The sequence below is a fragment of the Channa argus genome, chromosome 9 (genome assembly GCF_033026475.1).
Source record: "Channa argus isolate prfri chromosome 9, Channa argus male v1.0, whole genome shotgun sequence".
Taxonomy (NCBI): domain Eukaryota; kingdom Metazoa; phylum Chordata; class Actinopteri; order Anabantiformes; family Channidae; genus Channa; species Channa argus.
In genome coordinates, this window is record NC_090205.1 from 888,748 (window position 1) to 913,538 (window position 24,791).

At 42.5% G+C, this 24,791-nt stretch overlaps 1 protein-coding gene across 1 annotated transcript in view; it reads left to right on the forward strand.

Annotated features, from left to right (window-relative positions):
• LOC137133296 (titin-like) overlaps positions 1 to 24,791 on the forward strand; it is a 199,909-nt gene that overhangs the window by 125,586 nt on the left and 49,532 nt on the right. Inside the window, exons 163-203 of the mRNA XM_067516776.1 lie at positions 188 to 335; positions 432 to 652; positions 826 to 922; positions 1,346 to 1,642; positions 2,123 to 2,422; positions 2,784 to 3,098; positions 3,404 to 3,624; positions 4,317 to 4,467; positions 4,562 to 4,843; positions 6,218 to 6,520; positions 6,738 to 7,043; positions 7,150 to 7,431; positions 7,778 to 7,965; positions 8,082 to 8,193; positions 8,309 to 8,447; positions 9,060 to 9,223; positions 9,311 to 9,462; positions 9,605 to 9,761; positions 9,907 to 10,188; positions 10,363 to 10,662; positions 10,985 to 11,278; positions 11,584 to 13,588; positions 13,709 to 14,396; positions 14,495 to 14,759; positions 14,905 to 15,231; positions 15,349 to 15,633; positions 15,758 to 16,057; positions 16,170 to 16,472; positions 16,587 to 16,862; positions 16,997 to 17,296; positions 17,786 to 18,088; positions 18,385 to 18,684; positions 18,774 to 19,061; positions 19,152 to 19,454; positions 20,645 to 20,947; positions 21,066 to 21,371; positions 21,660 to 21,947; positions 22,775 to 23,065; positions 23,169 to 23,456; positions 23,570 to 24,157; positions 24,632 to 24,736. Of these exons, the coding sequence (XP_067372877.1) occupies positions 188 to 335; positions 432 to 652; positions 826 to 922; positions 1,346 to 1,642; positions 2,123 to 2,422; positions 2,784 to 3,098; positions 3,404 to 3,624; positions 4,317 to 4,467; positions 4,562 to 4,843; positions 6,218 to 6,520; positions 6,738 to 7,043; positions 7,150 to 7,431; positions 7,778 to 7,965; positions 8,082 to 8,193; positions 8,309 to 8,447; positions 9,060 to 9,223; positions 9,311 to 9,462; positions 9,605 to 9,761; positions 9,907 to 10,188; positions 10,363 to 10,662; positions 10,985 to 11,278; positions 11,584 to 13,588; positions 13,709 to 14,396; positions 14,495 to 14,759; positions 14,905 to 15,231; positions 15,349 to 15,633; positions 15,758 to 16,057; positions 16,170 to 16,472; positions 16,587 to 16,862; positions 16,997 to 17,296; positions 17,786 to 18,088; positions 18,385 to 18,684; positions 18,774 to 19,061; positions 19,152 to 19,454; positions 20,645 to 20,947; positions 21,066 to 21,371; positions 21,660 to 21,947; positions 22,775 to 23,065; positions 23,169 to 23,456; positions 23,570 to 24,157; positions 24,632 to 24,736 (12,823 nt within the window). The remainder of the gene's footprint in view (positions 1 to 187; positions 336 to 431; positions 653 to 825; positions 923 to 1,345; positions 1,643 to 2,122; positions 2,423 to 2,783; positions 3,099 to 3,403; positions 3,625 to 4,316; positions 4,468 to 4,561; positions 4,844 to 6,217; positions 6,521 to 6,737; positions 7,044 to 7,149; positions 7,432 to 7,777; positions 7,966 to 8,081; positions 8,194 to 8,308; positions 8,448 to 9,059; positions 9,224 to 9,310; positions 9,463 to 9,604; positions 9,762 to 9,906; positions 10,189 to 10,362; positions 10,663 to 10,984; positions 11,279 to 11,583; positions 13,589 to 13,708; positions 14,397 to 14,494; positions 14,760 to 14,904; positions 15,232 to 15,348; positions 15,634 to 15,757; positions 16,058 to 16,169; positions 16,473 to 16,586; positions 16,863 to 16,996; positions 17,297 to 17,785; positions 18,089 to 18,384; positions 18,685 to 18,773; positions 19,062 to 19,151; positions 19,455 to 20,644; positions 20,948 to 21,065; positions 21,372 to 21,659; positions 21,948 to 22,774; positions 23,066 to 23,168; positions 23,457 to 23,569; positions 24,158 to 24,631; positions 24,737 to 24,791) is intronic.

Below are 24,791 nucleotides of genomic sequence, written 5' to 3' on the forward strand. Positions count from 1 at the left end.
ATAATGAGTGGAGATCAGAGTAATCAAAGGTTCTGTCTGTGCCGTGTCATGACTCCACTTGAACAGAGGTAAACAGATATTAGAGTTACTGTAGCCTGACCTGTCACAAGTTCCACAATTACAATAAAACATCCCAGGTTTAAAGACACTGTGATCCCCTTAATTTTGTTTGTTCATTTGTTATCAGGTGAATGCAGCCTGTGCAATTCAGGCCTACGTTGTACCAGGTCTTCTGGAGGGTCAAGACTATCTATTCAGGGTCCGAGCTGAAAACAGACTTGGATTTGGCCCATTCACAGTCACAACCGATCCTGTCCACGCCCAAGACCCAATATGTGAGGACACTTTGCAATTAACGAGCTATCGTTCAAACAGCGCCAAAACATTACTGCAGTTGTTCTAATGATTGCCTTCCAATTCCTTCTCCTCAGATCCACCTGACCCACCCACCAAGCTGAAGGTCAACCTGGTGACAAAGAACACTGTCAGTTTGAGTTGGGAGCCTCCCAAGAACAATGGTGGCTCTCCTGTGAAGCATTATATCATTGAGCGTTTGTGCTGGGACACAAGTGGTAAGGAGAAGGAGACCTGGAAGCAGTGCAACAAGAGAGACGTGGAGGAGCTTACCTTTGTCGTGGAAGACTTGAAAGAGGTTGGTTTCTATTCTTGAAAGGATTTTGGGATAGTGACAGTGTGCTGGGATTCCATTTCTCTGAGACAATCTGTTTATATTATAATGTGAAAACTACTCTGTGAAGGAGATAATGAAGATGAGTTTGCTTCAGAGCTAGACTAAGTTTGGACATTTTTGTTTCTGATGTGCAGGGAGGAGAATACGAGTTCAGAGTTAAAGCTGTTAACATTGCTGGACCTGGCCGACCCTCTGGCACTGTTGGACCCATGGTGATCAAGGATCAGACCAGTGAGTGATAATTCACAGTTACATATCTTCATATAGTGTAGAGAAATTTAGAATTACAAACTATCCAACATCTCAGAAGGAATTTTAAACACGTAAACTCCTTTGTTCAATCTACTCCTGACAGATGTATGAAATGAATTCATTCATCATTTCGTCATATATTTTGTTTTCTGTTCTGTTCTGTTTTTACTGGAAACCTCCAGAATACAAAGACTGAATTTGCTGCCAACACATGAATTATTTAAATTAGACAGTTACCCAGAGACTTTCTGTTAGAAGACAGAATTAGCACTTAGTGGCACTGAACGACATGTTTGGTATTGCACACTGGTAAAAATTTAACTGCTGATGTTGACCCACTTCATGTATTTTGTTTGTTGCTACATTTTTAATTTCATTCAAGTGTCTCAATCCTTTGTTTAGGTGCTCCAACCATCATGCTGCGTGAGGCAATGGAGGGGGAGGAGGGCTGTGATATCAGCATTGTCGCGAAGATAAGTGGCTGTCCATTCCCCATGCTCACCTGGAAGAAGGCCAGCCTAGCCAAGCCTGAGGAGAAGGCTGAAATCCATTACGACCAGCACATGAACAAACTGATGACACAGGACAAGTGCACGCTGCTGATACAGCAAGCCAGCAGGCACGACAGTGCCCTCTACAGCCTGACAGCCAGCAACAGCCTGGGCACCGTCACCAAGGACATCAAGCTCTCAGTGTTTGGTGAGAAACACAAACCTTAATGTTTCATCACACACATGTAAAAGATTTTTAAAGTTAAAGAAACAAGTTTTAGCAAAGAAACTACTAGTTTCCTGACTGATCACAACTCAGCAGTATTTGTATTTCTCTAAACTGACACAAAAAGTTCACATTTTCAAAAATATGCGGCACCTTCAGGAAGTAACTGAGAGCTACCTCCAAGGCTATGAGTTGGCATTTAATTACTAACTTTGTGGTGACACAGGTGGTAAAAAGGGGGGCACTGTGTGGGGTATGGTCAAGGATGGTTATAAACTTTAAGCTAATAAAATAAAACAAAGTAAATAATATAAAACAGTCATTATTTTTAGTTGTTTCCATATATATCATGCTAAACAAATCAGGCGTTTAGCCTCAGTTTCACAGTTGACTCTTTAAAACAATGTTAACTTAATTCGATAGAAATCAAAGATGACTGAATTTCAATCTCTCCCTCCGCAGGACCTCCTGGCCCACCTGCTGCACCCATCAAGTTCACCGAAGTGTTCGCGGACAGGATTGGCCTCGCTTGGAACCCTCCCTCAGATGATGGTGGATCCAAGATCACAAACTATGTGGTTGAAAAGCGTGAGGAGAACAGGAAGTCCTGGGTGCATGTCTCCAATGACCCTAAGGAGTGTGCCTATGTGGTGACCCGCTTAACAGAGAACCACGAGTACGAGTTCAGAGTTATGGCCCAGAACAAGTTTGGAGTTGGGCCTCCTCTCGTCAGCGAGCCGGAGAAGGCCAGAAACCTCTTTAGTGAGTTTAGATTATTAGTTGTCAGGGTCATCATCTAAAATGTCTCTATTAAGTGTTGAATCTAGTGTGTACCATAGTACAGTCTATTAGAACTATAAGATATTCTGACTTTTTTTTAGTTTAAAAACTTTTTCATTTCAATAGTGATGATCTGTGAGTTTAGTAACATCAGGGTGTGCATGCTGTGCAGGTAAACATTATATTGGTATAATGTATATATTAAGGTATACATTAATAATTGTCAGTTCATCTGAGTAGTTTTATGCATATTTTACATACAGAACATATAGTAGAAGGCTGACTCCAGTTATCAGTTTAATTTCTATAGCTAACGTATTTATGGACAACTATCCTCTTGCAGCGGTCCCTGGTCAGTGTGACAAACCGACTGTAACCAACATCTGTCTGGAGTCGATGACTGTCAACTGGGAGGAACCCAAGTATGATGGTGGCTCCCCGATCACTGGCTACTTCGTCGAGAAGAAGGATATGACTGGCAAGCGCTGGACCCGTGTCACCCGCGAACCCATCCGAGCGCTGCCCCTGGGAAACAACTGGGATGTGACTGGTCTGCTGGAAAGCGCTTTGTACCAGTTCAGGGTGATTGCTGTCAATGCTGCTGGCTGTGGTCTGCCCAGCATGCCCTCAGACCCCATACTCTGCAGAGATCCCATCAGTAAGAAACATATTCTCAGAACTTAAACTGTTTAATTATTGTTAAATTATCCAACCCTGTATTTTAGAGAGTCATCTCTGTTCATGCTGCAACACTATTTTACCAGACCAGCTCAGAGTGAATGAGTCGCAAACACTATATCTGACAAGTCGGAATTTTATGTAATGTAATGCATGAACAAACGATGAGTTGGATCAAAAGAAATAAACCAGTTATAATATACCTTGATATGCCCTCACTTCTTCAGGTTCAGTGAAATATATCATTGTACAGTATTTACAGTATCAGTATCTGTGTGTGTGCAGAGCCTCCCGGACCACCCATTCCCAAGGTGACAGACTGGACAAAGTCAACGGTAGAGCTAGAGTGGATCCCTCCTCTGGTGGACGGAGGGTCAAAGGTCACTGGCTACATAGTAGAGTTCAAGGAGTTAAACAAGGAGGAGGAGATGAAGAAAGCTCAGAGGAAGCTGCTGCTGAGCGATGCTGAGGATAAGGAGCCTGAGAGTGACAAGGGCTGGCAAAAGGTAAAAAAAACATCTGACATAAAAATATTTGCAATATCATTGTGCAGACCACATGATTCACTGAGGCAACTCTGAGCTTCCGATAGAAAATATACATATAGAAAATACTTTTTTGATCATCAAGGCCAGTCAATACCACAAAAACTTTATATATTCCAGCATATGTTTGAAAAAATCATTAAAGTATGTGAGAGAGAGGTAAAATATACAATGACACAATTTCCCAAAAAACACAGCTAAAATTACAGAAGAGAATAAAAGAGTAAAAATAGAAATATACATATATATGTATATATATATATACATATATGTAACATATGTAATGTATATGTATGTAACATGTATTCTTGTAGATGAATGCAATAAATGGATAGTGAACATAAAATATTTTAATTATAGGAAAAGATGGTTTTCAGTTTGTGTTCAAAAACTTCTCGGAGCCTAAACACTAAAAGCTGCCTCACCAAAAGTTTTTGTCCTGCACTTGAATTAGTTAGCATTAGTGTAATATTTGTATGGCAAATTATGTTATAATTTAATAATTATTATTATTAGATTATTAGATTATTATTTAAGGATCATATTTAAAGTTTGTGTTATACTGTAAATTTCGCAGCTATGAAGGGTAGGTTTTAGCACTCAGTATTAGGAATTCTTTAGTTATTGACAGTCGTCTTCGTGTCTCTCTACAGGTGAAGGACACAGAGATCAGAGGAACCAGGTTTGTGGTGGCCGGACTGAAGGAAGGTGGTCTGTACCGCTTCAGAGTCAGAGCTGTGAATGCTGCTGGAGCAGGAGACCCAGGACTTGTGTCTGAGCTTATTGAGGTCAAAGACAGAACAAGTAAGACTCTCATCCACCTATCTGTCAGCATAGCACTATGCATTTCTGATGATGGCATATTTTTTAAAAAATGAATCATTGATTTCTAATCCAGTTCCCCCTGAGATGGACCTGGATGCCTCAGTGAAGGAGAAGATTGTGGTCCATGCTGGTGGCACCATCCGCATCATTGCCTACGTGTCTGGAAAACCCGCCCCACAAATCACCTGGTGCCGAGATGATGCAGAGGTGCCCAAAGAGGCTGTGGTGGAGACAACAGGCATCTCCAATTCACTTGTCATCAAGAACTGCCAACGCAAACACCAGGGAATCTACACCCTCAGTGCTAAGAATGAGGGGGGGGAGAGAAAGAAAGCTGTTGTCGTTGAGGTCCTCGGTGAGTCAGCTAAAATGATTGAATTATTCTCAAAACTGAGATAGATTTATATGTGTGTGCCAATATAGTATGTATATACATAAACAGTACTACAAATACATACATGTAGTATATATACCTATCCAGACATTTTGTATGCTTACAGCAAACCATTGTCTAATTTACATGGTCTCCCTTACTTAAATATTTAATAATGTCTGAGAGAGAAGGAATGTTAAAGCAAACAGTGATACTCAAACTAAAGTAAACACAGTATCAGCTTTCAAAAACATTTAGATAAAAGAACATTTGGAAGTACATGTATCATACTCAGTATGCACATAGTCAAGGCAATGTTTAGACTAATAGGGGTGACTGTGGTGCAGGAAGGTAGAGCGGTTCTCCACCAGTCTCGCAGTTGTTCGGCTCCTCCAGTCACATGTCGAAGTGTCTTTGAGCAAGACACTGAAGCCCAATTTAGTTGCTCCCGTTGAGTAATATATAGAGAATACCCAACAAATCCCCTTTGAGTAGCACTAGGCAACAGGAGAGGAAAAAACCCCTTCAGAAACATACAGCAGAACCAGACACAGGGTGGGCAGCTATCTGCCTTTAGACTTTATAAAAAAGAGAATGTTTTAGGTCTAGTCTTAAACCTAGAAAGGGTGTCTGCTTCCTGGATCTGAAATAGGAGCTGTTTCCACAGGAGAGGAGCTTGATAGAAAAATTCTCTGCCTCCCATTCTACCTTTGGAAATTCTGGGAACCACAAGTATTCTTAGATCGAATTGGTCTACCTGGATGATATGGTACTATAAGGTCTCTTAGATATAATGAACCTTCACCACTGAAAGCTTTGTATGTAAGCAGAAGGATTTTAAATTCTATTCTATATGTTATGGAGAGAAGCTAGTGCAGGCGAAACATGATTTCTCTTACTAATTCCAGTCAGTACTCTTGCTGCAGCATTTTGGATTAATTGAAGGTTTTTTAGGACATCCCAAAAGCATATTTCTCATATTTCAGATTTGTTCTAAATGTAGAAGTACAAAATTGTAGGACTGGGGATTGTTCTTGTGTTTTAATAAATGAATACCATGCTGTTCTGACATTATGACGGGGCTTTTTTCTATGTTATTAAACCATTTTTTTCAGGCTTAGGCAATCTTTTTAAATTAGTGGAAAACCACTTCTTTTCCAACTTTATGATGCCTGCTGTAGGTTGTGGGTTTGTGAATTTTACCATAGAACTTGCCTCCTCTAATTCACCAATTTTTTTTCAGAGGGGCAACAGTATTGAGTATCATACACAGTGAGGCAGCAGAGATATCAAAAAACGATAAATCAGCTTATAATTCTACTGACTTATTAACTTCTTACCTTTCTATCCCTTCAGATGTCCCTGGACCAGTTAGTCTGCCTTTTGCTGGTGAGAATCTGACCAACGACACCTGCAAGCTGACATGGTCGTCCCCTGAGGATGACGGTGGCTCGGCCATCACCAATTACATCATCGAAAAGAGAGAGTCGGACCGCATGGGCTGGACTTCTGTGTCCTACACAGTTACGAGGAACAACGCTGTTGTGCAGGGACTCATTGATGGCAAGGGCTACTTCTTTAGGATTGCAGCTGAGAATATCATCGGCATGGGACCTTTTATTGAGACTGACAGGATGGTTCTTATCAAGGACCCCATCTGTAAGTTGGACACAAAGCCTCAAAGATTATTTCTAAATATCCCCTCTTTATGTTTCATAGATACGGTACGTATTTACGGTAGATTAGGCAGACGTTTGTTATTGATTTGTTTTTGTCTCCTCATATATTCCATATATGGTGTGAAATAGGAGTTTCAAAATAAAACTGTTAAATTTGTGATCTCATTGTCAGTGTCCTTGTTTGTTTATTCCTCCAGCTGTCCCAGAGCGTCCAGAGGACCTGATCATCACTGCTGTTACCAAAGACTCTATCTCAGTTGCTTGGAGACCACCCAAGTATGACGGTGGTGCTGAGGTGACAGAGTATGTGCTTGAAACTCGCATGACCGGCCAGGACAACTTCACAAGAGTCGGCGGAAAGGACAAGCTGATGGACAGGAAGTTCACATTGACCGGACTGAAGAAGGGCTCAAACCATGAGTTCAGAGTTTCTGCTGTCAACAAGGTTGGACAGGGCAAACCGTCCTTCGCCACCAAACCTGTGCAGTGCAAGGATGAGCTTGGTGAGTGAAACAGCATTACAACAACCTAATTCATCTTATCTTTACTTACAGATTTAAAAATTAGTCAATTATTACCAAAACCTTGAGAATTGTTTGCCCCCCACAGAACCACCCACCCTTGACCTCGAGTTTAGGGACAAGATGATGGTAAAGGTGGGAGACAGCTGCACACTGTCGGGACGATACAGTGGCAAACCGATCCCAGCAATCGCCTGGAGAAAGAACGACGAAGAGTTGAAGGCAGACGAGGAGATCAGTATCTACAGTTCCACCTGTAACCTCAGCCTCACCATCAGTAAAGCCAAGAGAGATCACAGTGGCTGCTACTGTGTTAGTGTGGAAAATAGTGCTGGGGCTCGCAAAGGAATCTGCACCATCACCGTGGTTGGTAAGTCACTGTTCCAGTCACACTGGTTTTATACCACTTTACAAATGGCAGATATAAAATTTAATCCTTACACACACATTTTAAAAAAAAATTAAAATATAAAAAAGCTCACGTATTTTAGCATTTTTACACATAAAGTTAAGTATTTCAAACCCTATTTGTTTTAATTTCAGCGATTATGGCAGGACTTTCTCTTTTTAATATAAATATTGAGAAAAAATTAACTCTATTCCAATTTTTGAGATGCATTAGTATACTTCAAATATGGACAGGTTTTGTAGAATCATTCTGTACTAAGGACACTATTCTTTATGTCTTACTCTGTTTGAATCCTTCCTCCTGTTAGACCGTCCTCAGCCTCCACAGGGCCCTGTGGTGTTCAACGAGATCTACAGGAACTACATGGTGGTCTCCTGGAACCCTCCTTTGGATGATGGAGGCTGCCCTATCTCCAACTACATCATTGAGAAGAGAGACACCAACAGAGACCTGTGGATGCCTGTCACCTCATCCTGCACGAGGACAACTTGCAGGGTAAGGAATAGCTGATTTAACTAGAGAATAGTATGTCAATTTTTTTAAAAGCTGAGTTAAACAATTTCTTCCGATTCAATACACGTTAACTGATGCCCTTCTGTCTGTTATTTCAGATACCAAAACTTATTGAGGGTCGAGAGTACATTATCAGGATTATGGCTCAGAATATGTATGGCATCAGTGACCCCCTTCTGTCTGCAGAGACCAAGGCCAGAGACATCTTCAGTACGTCCTGACAAACACTGCCAGACATTCGGAGATGTTCCCACATAACACATGTAGTACAAATGAAGTGTCCTGCAGTGCCTGATCAATGTGGCTGTGCTGTTTTCTCTCACAGTGGTGCCAGATGCTCCTAAACAGCCCACAGTGAAGGAGGTTTACCATGACTCTGCCCTGATCAGCTGGGAGCCACCTGCAGATGGAGGAAAACCAATCACAGGCTACATTGTGGAGAGAAAGGAAACGATGGCCACCAGGTAAAACAAAGACATGCAAAACAGCGATTTACTTTTGATTCTCAAAAGTTCACTGTTTACTCACTAATAATATAAAGGTGTGACCTTATTCCCACTAAGCTATTGGGCATCTGTGCTTTATTAGTAATTTAGTAATGATGTTCAATTATTAATTATTTATTTACTATATCAGAATCAGAAAACTGTCAGGCATAGCTAAGAACACTTAACAGTACTAGGTATTTGTCTTGGTGTCAGGTGCATACACATAATCTATAATATATAGTTAATATGCAAAGGTGTGACAAACAACAATTATAAAGCATTTAGACAAAAACAATAAAAAGACAATAAAAATAAAATAAGAAGCCAATGCCAAAAAAAAATCCACACAATTCTTTATTTATTTTATAATTTACTAGTTGTTTAACTAACTTGCACAGACTATATGTAAATTAGGAATTTAAAATTGAGAGTTGATATATTTGGGTGGTCAATTAGCTCGATTCATAAAGACCTGGCAAAAAAAATTAAATCTTTTCTCTTAAAATGTGAAATATTACGGCTAAAAAAATTAAATACAAACATGTTTTTTAGTGGTTACCAGATAAGCTGTTATGTTTCTGGCTCTAGATGGGTTCGCTGCAACACAGAGAGAATACATCCTAAGGTGGAATACTGGGTTACGGAGCTACTGCAGGGCTGTGAATATGAGTTCAGAGTCAGTGCTGAGAACGAGGTGGGAGCTGGAGACCCAAGCCCACCATCCAAACCAGTCTTTGCCAAAGATCCCATTGGTATGTTCACCTCTTACAACAAGATGTGTTTTACTGGTGTTACTGTATCCTCCCTCTACAAGGATTCCTCCCTTTCTTTTGCCATAGTGAAACCTGGTCCCCCGGTGAATCTCAGTGCAATTGACTTTACCAAGGAGTCAGTGACCCTCTCCTGGGAGCCCCCCACTGACACCGGCAGAGGAAAGATCTTTGGATACCTGTTGGCGTTCCAGAAGGCTGGAGAGGAGGAGTGGCAGAAGGTGAGATTTAATTATCAATCAGGGAGGTTATTTTAAGATCAAAGGAATATTTCTTTAATTTAATGGCTCCATGAGCTGTGCATTTCGTTCACTTAATCCTCAAATTAAATTTGATATTGAACTCTCCTGCTGCTGTTTGTAGGTGAATCAGACTCCAGACTCCTGCCAAGAGACCACATTTAAGGTGATTGGCCTGAGTGAAGGTGCTCTGTACCGCTTCAGAGTCATGGCTGTCAATGCAGCTGGAGAGTCTGACCCGGCTTATGTAAAGGAGCCAGTCAAGGTTCAAGACAGGCTTGGTGAGTTTTCATGTCAATGGTAAAATATTATCTGAACCCCCTTAAACTCTGATTAAAGAATTTCTGTGTTTGCCAAATGTAAGATGACTGTGTTTATTTTTAATACTGCTCATGTCTTTCTTTTACACCTTTGTCACACCCCTAGAACCCCCAGACCTAATTTTGGATGCTAGAATGACCCGAGAGGTGAAAGCCATGGCTGGCACTCACATCACTTTGATGGCTACCATCAAAGGTGTCCCCTTCCCGACTGTCACTTGGAGGAAGAATGATGCTGAGGTTCCCACCAGGGCTGATATTGAGACCAATCAGGCGGGCACCAAGCTGGAGATGAGGTTCTGTAATCGTGGTGACTGTGGAGACTACACCCTAACCGTAGAGAACCCAGCTGGATCCAAGACTGTCACCTGCACTGTGCTTGTCCTTGGTAAGTACGAGAGAAAAAATCTTATAGCTCTAGGACAAAGTGTGAAATTTTATTTTTCTGTTTGCCAACAAGCATTTGGTTTAAGTTATATTGTATGTTTAGAAAATTTTATATTGTATCAGTAACTAATGTAAAGACAAGCTAAACAATTTTTTGATGTTATACTTTCTTCAGACAAACCTGGTCCTATCCAGCACCTTCGGGTGTCTGATGTCAGGAGTGACTCTATCTACCTCTCCTGGAAGGACCCAGAGGACAGCGGTGGCGCTCGCCTCACTAACTTCGTGGTGGAGAAAAAAGACACAGCATCCACTCAGTGGGTTCCTGTCAGCTCCACATCCAAGAAACGCAGCATGACGGTGAAACACCTAATGGAGGGAACATCTTATATGTTCAGAGTTGCTGCTGAGAACCAGTGTGGCCGAAGTGAATTTGTTACGACACCAAAGGCCACCAAAGCAATGAACCCACTCTGTGAGTAATACTATAATCAGTACTTAAAAAATTACGGTGAATACTTTGGTAATTATTGTAGATCTTGGCAATTTAACACAGAAAGCAGCTAATAACAAGAAAGTACTTAATAAAGTTAATTTTAAAGCAGTTGTTACCATAGAACAAAATGGATATTTAAGTACCAATAACTAAGCATTTCACTTTCTTACTTCAAGATTTTCGTGAAATTGGCTCTTTTTTCAATGGACAATGCTTCATCTGATGAACTATTGAAAATCAGTTCTACATTATCAGTGCTAAAACTCATAAGTTCAAATAAAAAAAATTTTCATCTCTTCAGTCCCTCCTGGTCCCCCTAAGGACTTGCACCATGTGGACGTAGACAAGACTGAAGTGTGGTTGGTCTGGAACTGGCCCGACCGTAATGGAGGAAGTGAGATCACAGGTTTCCTGGTGGAGTATCAGGAAGAAGGCGAGAAGGAGTGGAATGAGTGGAAGACTGTCAGCATCCCTGAGAGTCATGTGACTGGCCTGGAAGAAGGAAAGACTTACCGCTTCAGGGTTAGAGCTAAGAATGCCATTGGGCTTAGCAGACCTGACACCACTGTGCCCATCCTCTGCCAAGAGAAACTGGGTGGGTTACAGAACAAAAATGTTCATACTGCATCACAGTATATATTGTTTTTCCATGTTCAGTTGAAGTTTACTAATATTTTATGTACAATCAGTATTGTTCCAGATGTAGCTCTTTCTTTAGTCCACACGAGCAATCAAATTTTCCTTGTTTTGGTATGTTGCATCAGCCTGTTCATTTGATGCTCAAAATAAAAAAAACATTTTAGTGTATCTCTATTACCTTTAATATTATTTTTTTAATTTAATATTTCATTTAATTATTGTAGTGTCTCAGAGTAACCTCTTCTGTCTGCATGTACACAGTGCCTCCACTTGTTGAGGTGGATGTTAAACTCACTGAAGGCATCATAGTGAAGGCTGGCACAACTATTAGACTGCCAGCTATCATGAAAGGAATCCCTGTTCCTACTGCCAAGTGGTCCATAGAAGGAGAGGAGATCATCAGCAAGGGCAATGTCAAGATTGACACAGACAACTTCTCTACCTTGCTCACCATTAATGAGTGCACCAGGAACCACACTGGCACCTACTTGCTCACTGTGTCCAACCCAGCTGGAACCAAGACAGCAGCCTTGACTGTCACTGTGCTGGATGTTCCTGCTGCTCCCATTGGACCTATCAACATTCTAGATGTCACACCTGACTACATGATGATTGAATGGCGTCCACCTAAGGATGATGGCGGCAGCCCTGTCACCAACTACATTGTGGAGAAAAGAGAGTCCAACAAGGAGACCTGGGGAGGCGTGAGCTCTGGCAGTCTAGCCACCCACCTCAGGATCACACGCCTGCAGAAGGGAGTGGAGTATGTGGTTCGCATTCGTGCAGAGAACAGGATGGGCATTGGCGCTCCTTTGGAGAGCAAACCCACTGTTGCAGAGCATTCCTTCATGCCACCCAGCCCACCTGGTAAGCCACAGATCTCTGACATCTTAGAGGATTCTGTTACAGTTGCCTGGACCATGCCCCTGTCCGATGGTGGCAGTCAGATAACTGGCTATGTCATTGAGAGCAGACACAAGGGAGGAAAGTGGATACGTGTCAACAAGACACCCTGCAAGGACCTGAGGTACAGGGTTCTTGGTTTGTTTGAGGCCAGTGAGTATGAGTTTAGAGTGTTTGCTGAGAATATTGCTGGCTATAGTGGCCCCTCAGCCAACTCTGACCCTTGCAAGCCCTGCAGAGCTATCACTGTCCCCAGTCCTCCTGTCAACCCTAAAGTTAAAGATTATAGCAAAACCACCGCTGACCTGGTGTGGACCAAACCTACTAGAGATGGAGGAAGCCCCATTCTTGGCTACACTGTGGAAATGAAGAAAGCAGATACAGAAGAATGGAAAAAAGTTAATCTGGATGACTTTATCAAGCAGTGCACCTACAGAGTAAAGGGTCTAGAAGAGGGTGTGACCTACAGATTCAGAGTGAGTGCTTCAAACATGATTGGAGATGGAGAGCCCAGAGAAATCCCAGAATCTATCACTGCCCAGGATATCCTTATCCCTCCAGAGATTGAGATGGAGGCCACCTGTCGTGAGCGTGTAACTGTGCGTGTCGGACACAACATCAACATCATTGGCTACATCAAAGCCCGCCCTGACCCTGAGGTGCTTTGGTCAAAGGAGGAAACAGTTTTGGAGAACAACAAGCGTGTCACCATCATTCAGAACTTACCTGTGGTCCACCTGAGAATCAAGGAGGCAACAAGAGAAGACCATGGAAAATACATCCTTAAGGCTTCAAATGAAGGTGGTGAGGCCTCCTGCATAATCACTGTCAATGTGCTAGACAGACCCAGCCACTGCCAGAACCTGCACACAACTTATGTAACCAAAGACTCTTGCATGATCAACTGGGAGGCTCCAAAGGATAATGGTGGATCTGAGATTACCAACTACATAGTGGAGTGCCGTGAGCCCACCATTAGCATGTGGTCTATGATCTCCTCAAGCTGCACCAATCGCAAGATCAAGGCCAAGCTAATGGAAGGTCACAAGTACCTGTTCCGAGTCTGTGCTGAGAACAAATTAGGACCAGGACCCTCTGTGGAGACTAAAAACCCTGTGCTCGCCGTTGACTGCATTGAGAAACCCGGTGAGCCTGAGAACTTTAGAGCCACCGATGTTGGTAAGAACTACGTCTATCTCAGATGGAGGAAGCCTGACTTTGATGGTGGTAGCTCCAACCTCTCCTACAACCTTGAGTGCAAAGCTAAAGATGCTGAAGAATGGGAGAAACTCAACACCAGAACTCTTACCAACACATTTTTCTTGGCTGATAAGTGTGTAGAGAACCAGACATACACCTTTAGGTAGGTTACTGCAATTTTATGCATTCAGGGTGTTTGTGTGCTCATAAAGTGGTTTGATTGAGTAATGTCTACTATAATCTAAATTACTTGTAATTAATATATCTTTAATTTATTATCCAGGGTGCATACTGTCAATGAAGGAGGCGAGAGTGCCTGGGTAAGACTTGCTGATATTCTGGTAAAGGAGGACATTCAGAAGCCTGTCATTGACCTGAAGGTGGCTGGAACCGTAACAGTGAAAGCTGGAGAGTCAGTCAGGATGGAGGCTGCACTGAGGGGAAAGCCCCAGCCTGAGGTCAAATGGACGAAAGACAAAGCTGTCGGTGACAATCCCAGAATCAGCTGTGAGACCGGCCCAGACTACTCCAAGTTCCTTATGACCAAGTCAAGACGCACTGACACTGGAAAGTATACCATTACAGCCACTAACTCAGCTGGCACCTTCACAGCATATGCCACCGTTACTGTTCTGGATGTTCCTGGGCCAGTCAGGGACCTCAGGATTACCGGCATTGGAGCTGAGAAGTGCAGAGTTGTGTGGGATCCTCCAGAGGATGATGGAGGTTGTGAGGTGGATAGCTACATTCTGGAGAAGTGTGAGACTAGAAGGATGGTCTGGTCCACATACTCAGATTCTGTGGTCACGCCATACTGCAATGTCAGTCGTCTGGTGGAGGGCAATGAATACATCTTTCGAGTGAAAGCTGAGAACAAGATGGGAACTGGTCCTCCCATGGAAAGCAAGCCTATTATTGTCAAGACTCATTTCAACAAACCTGGACCCCCTGATGCCCCAGAGGTCACTAAGGCAAGTATAGAAATCTAGTTTTATAGATTTTATGTCAGTGTACAACCTATTGTTATAACACGTTTCTCATTTATTTCCATGGGCAATATTACTTGCAGGTGAGTAAAGATGAGATGACAGTGGTTTGGGCTCCTCCTGAGAATGATGGAGGCAAGTCAATCACTGGCTACATCCTGGAGAGAAAAGAGAAGAGAGCAGTACGATGGGTGCCATGCAATAAGAGCCCCATCTCTGAGAGACGCATGAAAGTCACCAACCTGATTCCCAACCATGAGTACCAGTTCAGGGTAAAGGCTGAGAATGAGGTAGGCTTGGGAGAGCCCAGTAAACCCTGCAGACCTGTCGCAGCCAAAGATCCCATTGGTGAGTTGCTGTCACTGCTCAGTTTACATCTTTATATTTTTGTTGAGGCTAGTGATAATTCACAGGAAGCTTTAGAGTGATAGCCTCTGATACACGTTTTTTGGTGTTTCAGTATTAATCTTTATTTTACTGTGTGTACATGCAGAGCCCCCTGGCCCCCCAGCAGGCCTGAAGGTTGCTGACAGCACAAAGACTTCAATAACCCTGTCCTGGTCTAAGCCCGTGTACGATGGTGGTGCCCCAATCATTGGCTACAGCTTGGACATGAGGGTGAAAAGTGAAGCCGACCCTGAGAAACCCACAGAGGGCTGGAAGAGAATTGACACTCACGGCCCACTGGTGCTCACGGAGTTCACCATTGGTCAGCTGGATGAAAAGGAGGAGTATGAATTCAAGGTGTCTGCCAAAAACCAGGTTGGCTGGGGACGTCATGCCTACCTAAAGGAGGCTGTCTCTCCTAAGGAGATCCTGGGTAAGAATGAACAGTTACTACAACAGCATCTTTGCCTTAGAAATTTTTAAAACACACGATAAATATTATTGATGCTGCTTTATCAGTTTCAACATCAATGTGTTTTTTTATTTACAGAGGCTCCAGAGATAGAACTGGATGCCAGTCTGAGGAAAGGCCTGGCTGTCAGAGCAGGCTGTCCAATCAGGCTTTTTGCCGTGATTAGAGGAAGGCCTGCCCCCAAGGTCACCTGGAAACGCTTAGGTGTGGACAATTTGGTCCGTCGAGGTCACGTGGACCAGGTTGACACCATGTCCTTCCTTGTAATCCCTGAGAGCACTAGAGAGGATTCAGGAAGATATTCACTAACCCTGTCCAACTCAGCTGGAGAGAAAGCTGTGTTTGTCCGTGTTAAAGTTCTAGGTGAGAAACAGACAAATTGTGATCAAATAAATGTTATTACCACTACCCTATTAAAATGTTATAGACATTTTTGATTTTAAGGAAGCTGTACAATCAAATAAATTCTTAAATTTACTCTATGCAGATACTCCTGGTCCTGTGGGTGGCTTGGAAGCAACTGACATCACTAAGACAACTGCTCAGCTTTCCTGGTTACCTCCAGACAATGATGGCGGCAGCCCAATCCTCAGTTATATTGTGGAGAAGAGAGAGGTGGATAGAAAGACCTGGACCAAGTGTACAGAGGACCAGAAAAAGACCAGCTTCAAGGTGACCAATCTGACACCTGGCATTGAGTACTACTTCAGAGTCATGGCCTGTAACAAGTATGGCATTGGAGTTCCTCAGGACTCACCCAAGTCCTACTTGGCTGTTGACCCCATAAGTGAGTCCCACCACCGGTTTTGTCAATGAGGTTTTGCATGTCATTCCCTCTTTCTCTGCCTGTTGCTTTTGCTTTTTGTTTATTTACTTATTACCTTCTGTGTTAAATCCAGGTGAACCAGACCCTCCAAAGAAGATGGACGTGTTAGAGATCACTAAGAACAGTGCCACACTTGGCTGGCTGAAGCCACTCAGAGATGGAGGATCGAAGATCAATGGTTATGTGGTAGACTACCAGGAGGAGGGTGCACCAGAGGGCAAGTGGACACCTTACTCTGTGGTTAAAGACCTTACTATTGTGGTGGTTGGTCTAAAGGAAGGAAAGAAGTACAAATTCCGAGTGGCAGCCAGGAACTCAGTGGGAGTCAGCCTGGCCCGAGAGGCAGAGGGAGTGTTTGAAGTCAAAGAGCAGCTGAGTGAGTAAACTGGTCTAAAACTTACCTTATACAGACTGACTGATACTGATCTGAAATATATGAAGTTGAAATCACCATTCAACTTAACTTTTGTTTTTTTTCTTCTTCCCCTAGTGGCTCCTAAGATCATTATGCCCGACATTGTAACAGTGAGAGCTGGATCAAAGATGGTGATTGAGGCCATTGTGGCAGGTAAACCTGCCCCCTTCTGTAGGTGGAAGCAGGGCAATGAGGACGTGCTGACATCTGATCGCCTGTCTGTGGTAAAGACGCTGACAACCTGCACACTTATCATTAAGAATGTGACGAGAAAAGACAGCAACTACTACAGCCTCTCAGCTGAGAACAGCACCGGCAAAATCAACCAGATACTAAGAGTGATTGTCATGGGTCAGTTTACCAATAGACATTATTGTACATATTTGCACTACGCTAATTAGATGTGGAAAATATATACATGACTGCTAAGGTGTCATTGCCATCATTGCCAATGACATCATGACTCATCCTCTGTGCTTTTCCAGACATTCCCGGACCACCTGAAGCTCCTCTAGAGATCACTGAACAGGACATTGATGCTTGCACGCTGCTCTGGAATTCCCCACAGGAGGACGGTGGTAGCAACATCACTAACTACATTGTTGAAAAGTGTGATATCAGTCAGGGTGACTGGATCACTGTGTCTCCATTCTGCACCAAAACTAGCTTCAGAATGACTAAACTGACTCCTGGAAAAGAGTACTGCTTCCGTGTTCGGGCAGAGAACAGGCTTGGCATCTCAGAGCCAATCTACTCTGAGAAGATGATTGCCAGATACGCCTTTGGTGAGTCTGGCCTTAAAACGTCTATTTTTAGCATCATTACTGCTAACTACTATCAAATAGTAAATATTGGTAAATGGTCTGCACTAATTTTTCACTTTTCTGCCTTATCAATAAATATAGTGCTTTAAATTACTTCTCTTTCCCCCATACAAACATAAAATCACACACACAATTACACACCAATGTAGGAGCTTTAATGCAGCAGGCCTGCATCGACCAGGAGCATTGAAGTTAGGTTCAGGGTCTTGTTCAATGACAATTTGACATGCAACAGGGATAACCGGGAATAGAACCAGGGCTGTCAAGCAAATAAAACTTGTAATTACAATTAATCACAGACTGTCAGTAGTTAATGGTGATTAATCACAAATTAATCACAGTTGTTTAATCAGTTATGGCTAATCGAAGTTCATTGTAAAGAAACAAACAAGTTTAATACTCAAAGGTATTGTTGATAGCCCTAATTAAATGTTTTGTTTTACCCTAAAGATCCTCCCAGCGAACCTAGAAACCTGCAGATCAACAAGGTTTACAAGGACTTTGTTATGTTGTCATGGGAGCATCCGAGCAGTGATGGTGGCAGCCCTATCACTGGATACTGCATTGAAAAGAAGGAGAAGAACAGCCTTCTGTGGGTGAAGGCCAATGAATCTGTGGTCAAATCTACCCAGTACACATCTACTGGCCTGATTGAGGGTCTGGAGTACACCTTTAGGGTATCAGCACTCAACCAGGCTGGACAGGGCAAACCTTGCAAACAGACTGACTTCATCACTGCCAGGACAGCTGTTGGTACGTAAATGTCCTTTGGCCCGTCAAGACATTTACTCATGGTTTCAAATTTGTGTTAGAAAGTTAAAGAAAACTACACAAAAATGCTAATTCCATTTCCAGGGTACAGAACATAGTTGTTATGGTGAGTTCAAGGTTTTCAGTTTCGTAAGAAAACTAACGTAATCATCTTTATACAGTATGTCATCCTCAACCATTTTGCTTCCTGGAAAATGTACTTTCTACACAAGCAAAACCAAGGCCCTGTTCCTGATTTCTTGTTTAGACAGCATAACTGAGTGTTTCTTTCTATCCAGACCCTCCAGGTAAACCTGAGGCCATGGATGTGAGCAAGAACTCAGTCTCACTGATCTGGAACCGTCCTAAGCATGATGGTGGCAGCAAGCTGACTGGCTATTATGTTGAGTACACAAGACTTCCAGTGGAGAAGTGGACCCGCTGCAATGCCAACTGCATGGACATCCAGACTGAGAGCTTTGTGGTGACTGGCCTGGAGGAACACCAACAGTACCAGTTTAGAGTTATTGCCAAGACTGCTATCAACATCAGCTTGCCATCTGAATTGTCTGACCCCATTCCTATCATCGCACAGAATGGTACAGCTCATTACAGCAAGGAAAACTATGACTGACACATTTATTTATTAGGAAATCATGATACTTATGCTTTCTACTCTCCTATTCAGTTGCTCCTCGTGTGGAGCTCGGTGTCAACATGAAGAACCTGATTGTGGTGAAAGCCGGGGAAAATGTCTTCCTGGATGCTGAGGTGCATGGCAAGCCACTTCCTAAGGTGAGCTGGAAGAAAGATGGAGTGCCTCTGATCCTTGCTGAGGGAATGAAAATGACCCAAAAGAAACACATCCACCTGCTGGAGCTATTTTCTGTCACCAGAAAAGAGTCAGGAGACTATACCATTACTGCTGAGAATGTCAATGGCACAAAGTATGCCACCATAAAGGTCAAAGTGCTTGGTAAGTCAGATTTATTATTTTACTGTTGTATGTTGTTTAGGCAAGCGCTTGCTGATTCAAATAGAAGCTAACTTCACTCTGTTTCCCCAGACAAACCTGGCCCACCGGCCTCAGTGAAAATTACTAAGGTGTTTGCAGACCGTGTTAAACTGCGATGGGAGCCCCCAGTTGCCGATGGTGGCTCTGAGATCACCAACTACATCATCGAGAAGCGTGAGACCAGCAGGGCCAACTGGGCGCTGGTCACCTCCAACATCCACGGACACGTCACAGACTGCTCAGTGGAGAGACTCATTGAAGGACATGAGTACCAGTTCAGAGTCAGTGCTGAGAACCAGTATGGTGCTGGAGACCCCACTATGACTGACGCTGTCATGGTCAAGAACCCTTATGGTATGTTCAGACCACTATATCTGAAGTACTCTCACACTTTGCTCACAGCTTAAACAAATAGCCAGGTTCGGGTGAAGCTGTAAATCCTGAGGGTGTGTTGTGTTTAAAATGTTTATCTATGTACTACACTATGATTAGATCCATCACCAGCAGACACACCATCAATGACATTAGTTTTTTTCTGTTCCAGTAATTTTCATTTCTTAAGTGATAATCTGAAAATCAAGTTCGCAGAAACCCCTGTTACTTTTATATTTAGAATGTTTTTTTGTCAGACTGTAAACTCACTCTCTGCCTCGGTAATCAAAATGGCCCTTCAATGGCTCTTACCTAGCTGTCAATGAACTCCACAGCATGTGTGCATCATATTATTCTTTCTTAAGTTTTTGCTGTCATTTTGCTAGGGTTCCAGCCGGGTTCCATTGACAATGAAGGGCAACTTTTGCCGGACACTACCAACAACAGATTCGTTGTTGGTAGTGTCAAAGGACAAAAAATAAAAATAAAAACTTAAACATGTGTCTCTGTCCTCACACAGACACTAACATCTAGTCTTTCTGTGTAGGTGTTAGCAGGAAAGGGACAGTGGCCAGAAAATCTGTCTTTGAATGGCTGATATGCAACAGGACATAGTTGTAGACTCAGGAGAAAAAATGTTGGCTTTGGTTTATTTGTAATTAGTTAGTTAATCATATTAATAAAAATAGAAAACTTACAGTGACAAAGGGATCAAGATTACAGAGACTGGTAAAATGTTTAACAGCTTTTATATAGATTTGAACAAACTGCCTATAAAGATTCGCTTTTACCAAATACACAGAGTGAGAAAAACACGCAGTTCAAAGTTGTTGTCAGTTGATATGCTTAATAAAATAGAATTGAATCTGTGAGATGTACTAGAGACAGAAAAAATATGTCTAAAATGCTTTCTATGTGAATTGGGCTGTACAGTACCAGTACTTTATTTACTATACCAAATACAGTAAACATCTAAATTGTTCATATGTTCAAAATGATAAACGGTGTGTGATCAACTTCACATGACCTGATCAGTGTGTCATCTATTCAACAAACCTGTTTTAAATCATTACATTTTAATTCTCTTCTAATTCAGCATGTTGAACAACATTAGATTTGTGGGATATTATGGTTTTAAAAAGAGAATACTGTGATCCCATTTCTTCTTTCAGACATTCCTGGTCCATGCGAGCCGCCAATCATCACCAACATTACTAAGGACTCCATGACAGTCAGTTGGAAGGCTCCAGCCAATGACGGAAAGTCTCCCATCCTGGGCTACATGGTGGAGAAACGTGAGGGCACTGAGCTTACTTGGGCAAAGGTCAACCGTCGCCCAGTGATTGACAGGACCATCAAGGCAACACAGCTGACTGAGGGCTCTGAGTATGAATTCAGAGTCATTGCCATAAATAAGGCAGGTCTGGGCAAACCCAGCGATCCTTCCAAAGCCATGCTAGCTATCGACCCAGTCTGTGAGTATCTACTTTAAAACACATTTCCAACATTAATGCCACAAACTATGGATCAATGGTCAATAGAGTTTTTTCTATCAAATATAAAATTAAAACACTTTTCACAAACATTCTCCAGATCCTCCTGGCCCACCTGCTTTCCCCAAGGTGGTAGATTCCACCAAGACCTCCATCAGCCTTAGCTGGACAAAACCAGCATATGATGGTGGCTGTGAGATCACTGGATACCTGGTGGAGTGTAAGCTAGTCACCGCCGAGGACTGGATGAAGTGCAATGTCCCGAAAAAACTTCAGGAAACCAAATTTGTGGTTTCAGGCTTGTTCGATAATATTGAGTATCAGTTCAGAGTCACTGCTGTCAACAAGATTGGCTACAGTGAGCCCAGCGAGGTCCCTGGAAACCATATGCCCAAGGAGATTCTAAGTATGTTCTTTAACTGTGTTTATCTGAATCTAGTGTTTTATGGTCAGTACAGATTATGTACATAGTATTTCAGCAAAACAGATTTTTTTCAGAATAAGGTAGTGCTTAGTGTTTTTGCTGTAAATTTACATGATCTTAAGGTAAATCTTAGTTTTTTAATTTTCAGTAAACATAATACAAGTAAATGACAAGATAAATAATTCCTAACAATTGTGCAAAAGAATGGAAGACTAACAGATGATAAATCTGTATAGTTATGACTAATACGCCATTTTTTCACTCTTCCAGTTCCACCTGAAGCTGAGCTGGATGCCGATCTGAGAAAGGCTTTGGTTCTTCGAGCCGGCGTCACCATGAGGCTATATGTCCCATTAAGAGGACGCCCAGCACCAAAGGTGATGTGGACAAAGGTGAACGCCAACCTAAAGGAGAGACAGGGCCTGCTGATCAACACATCAGACTGGGACACCTTCCTGATGATTGAGGCCATTAACAGATACGACGCTGGCAAATATGTTCTTTCACTAGAAAATAGCAGCGGCTCCAAGAGCTATACCATCGTGGTTAAGGTTCATGGTAAGAATCATTGTCATAAGTTTAGTGTAGTGAAATAATAAAATGGAGTACCCTGTTGAGCATTTGTTTGTTCTGTGCAATTGAAAAATATTTAGGCATGTAGGTTCATTTTATTGTAACTTTGGTTTTCCATCATTTTTAAAGGCAGGCCAAATTCCTTTTAAAAACTTGCACCATACTGACACAGTTGTTTACAGTTTACAGTATTAAATATTACACCGATGTGTAAACAATTTTTTAATGTTCATGCCCAGATGACGTTGCACCTGCTATCCAACAAAACTGTGCTCTCTGAAACCTTGGAAAGCAACATATGATTAATTCAAATAATAATAATTGTGCAGAATAAAATTAAGTGTGTATCAGTAAGATTGAAAGCAGGTTAAAACTAGGGCTCCTAAACTTTTTTTTTCCACTCCACATTAATGAAATTATATTTTCACTCACTAATGGTAAATGGTCTGCACTTATATAGCACTTTTCTACCTATTGGCACTCAAAGCGCTTTACACTGCTTCTTATTCACCCATTCACACTCGCACTCACACACACACACACACACACTTATACACCGATGGGGGAGCTGCTATACAGCTGACCAACACTCACCGGGAGCAACTAAGTTGGGGTTCAGTGTCTTGCTCAAGGACACTTCGACATGTGACTGGAGGAGCTGGGGATTGAACGAACAACTGTGAGATTGGTGGACAACCGCTCTACCTTTCTGCGCCACAGTCGCCCTCATGCACTAATGCATCTACAATCTTATTTCTATCATTTATTTCTGGTACTTCTAAGTCAGAGATTCTGCTTCTGCTTCCTCTCAGATTCACCTGGGCCACCTGTGAACCTAATTGTGAAGGAAACTTCCAAAAACCATGCCTGGATCACATGGGATGCCCCACTAATTGACGGTGGCAGCCCAGTCAAGAGTTACATTGTAGAAAAACGTCTGGCTGAGAGAAAGGCCTGGACATGTGTGTCAGCAGAGTGTCACAAACCTTCGTTCCGGATCACCAACTTGGAAGCCGGACAGGCCTACTGCTTTAGAGTACTGGCCGAAAATGCCTATGGCATTGGAGAGGGTTGCGAGACTGCTGGCAGTGTCCGAGCCTCAGGTAGCTACATATATGGTATAGTAGACTACAGTTGAGTGTTTTGATAAAGGTTGTGTAAGCACAAATAACCTACTCAGTCATAATCCATCTCTCCTTCCTCTAGAGCAACCTGGTCCTGTGACAGAGTTTAAAGCCCACAAGACCACCAAAGACTCAATCACCCTGGGGTGGAAGAAGCCCATTAGTGATGGTGGAAGCCATGTTTCGGCTTACATCCTGGAGCAGAGCGAAGGCGAGGAGAAGTGGAAGAAGGTTATGAAGGGCAAGAACACCGCACACACCATTGGCGAGCTGACCCGGGACAAAGAGTATTTGTTTAGAGTTAAGGCGCTCAATGAGTCTGGAGAGGGACCACCCACTGAGCTCACTGTCATTGCCAAGGACCAGTATGGTAAGAAATCATATCATCATACCAAGCATTGATAGTTACAGAAGCCCATTATACTAGAAAATAGCTAGTGTTGAAACATTTTGTGTGATAAGGAGATTCCTTTCCCATTTCAGTGCTGCCTGACTGCAACTTGAGCAATCTGCATGATGGTTGCTATGTGGTGAAGGAGGGCAGCACCACACGTATAAATATTCCCATAATGGGAGTGCCCTATCCCACTGTCACATGGAAAAAGGGCGATGTGGTGCTTGGAGATACTGGCCGGACATGTGTGGAGGCATCACAGGGTGTCGCCACTCTTCTGATCAGGGACTGCCAAAGAGTAGATGCTGACACCTACACCATCAATGTCAGGAACAATGCTGGCTCCAAGGATTGCAAGTTCCAGGTTAAGGTGGTTGGCAAGCCTGGCATCTGTAGTGGCCCTATTAGTTTTGATGAAATTACAGGTGATGGTATCACCCTGGAGTGGGGACCCCCCAAATATGATGGTGGTGCAGAGGTCTCCAATTACATTGTGGAGAAAAGGAGGATGACAGATAACAAGTGGGCCACAGTGGCTTCAGCTATTCAAAAGACTACCATGAGGGTCATCAGGCTCCATGAGGGAACCGAATACCTCTTCAGAGTTTTTGCTGAGAACAAGTATGGGGTTGGAGAGTATCTGAGGTCAGATCCAGTCATCGCCCAGCATCCATTTAGTGAGTATCACATGTTTTGTTATGCTTAGTTTATTGTTAGTGGTCAGTCCCTTGCATAGAAGTTTGAGACGTTATGTAAAGAAAACTTAAACACCAGTGTTATCCATTTTGCTTAAGTCTTAAATACTGCTTGAGTCAAGCCACAAAAATCAGTGGGTTGTTTGAAATCATTTAAAAAGAATTGAACTTCTTCCAAAAAGTTCAATCATTTTCTTAATTTTCAACTTAATTTCCTTAAATGAAAACAAAACCTATAAAGATAAGACTTCAGTTCCACCCTTATCCCTGATAAGACCGATACACAATGCTACATAGATTTATCATTCCGATTGTTTGATGTAATGAAAATTTAAAAAATTATTACATTTTCGAATGCAGTTTCATGTGCCATAGGACAGCTTTTACAAATCACATTTCTAAAAGTCAGTTGATGTTTTCTAAATCTTGAATCAGCCTTGATTTTTTTTCCTTCAGATGTGCCAGAGGCGCCTGCTCCTCCAGAAATTGTGAGCATTCGTCACGAGTCAGCCATTTTGACCTGGGCTGATCCAAAAGACACTGGGGGCTCCCCCATTACTGGTAAGAAGCTGTGATTGATATCTATGTGCATTTAAAACAGCCAATGCAAAACATG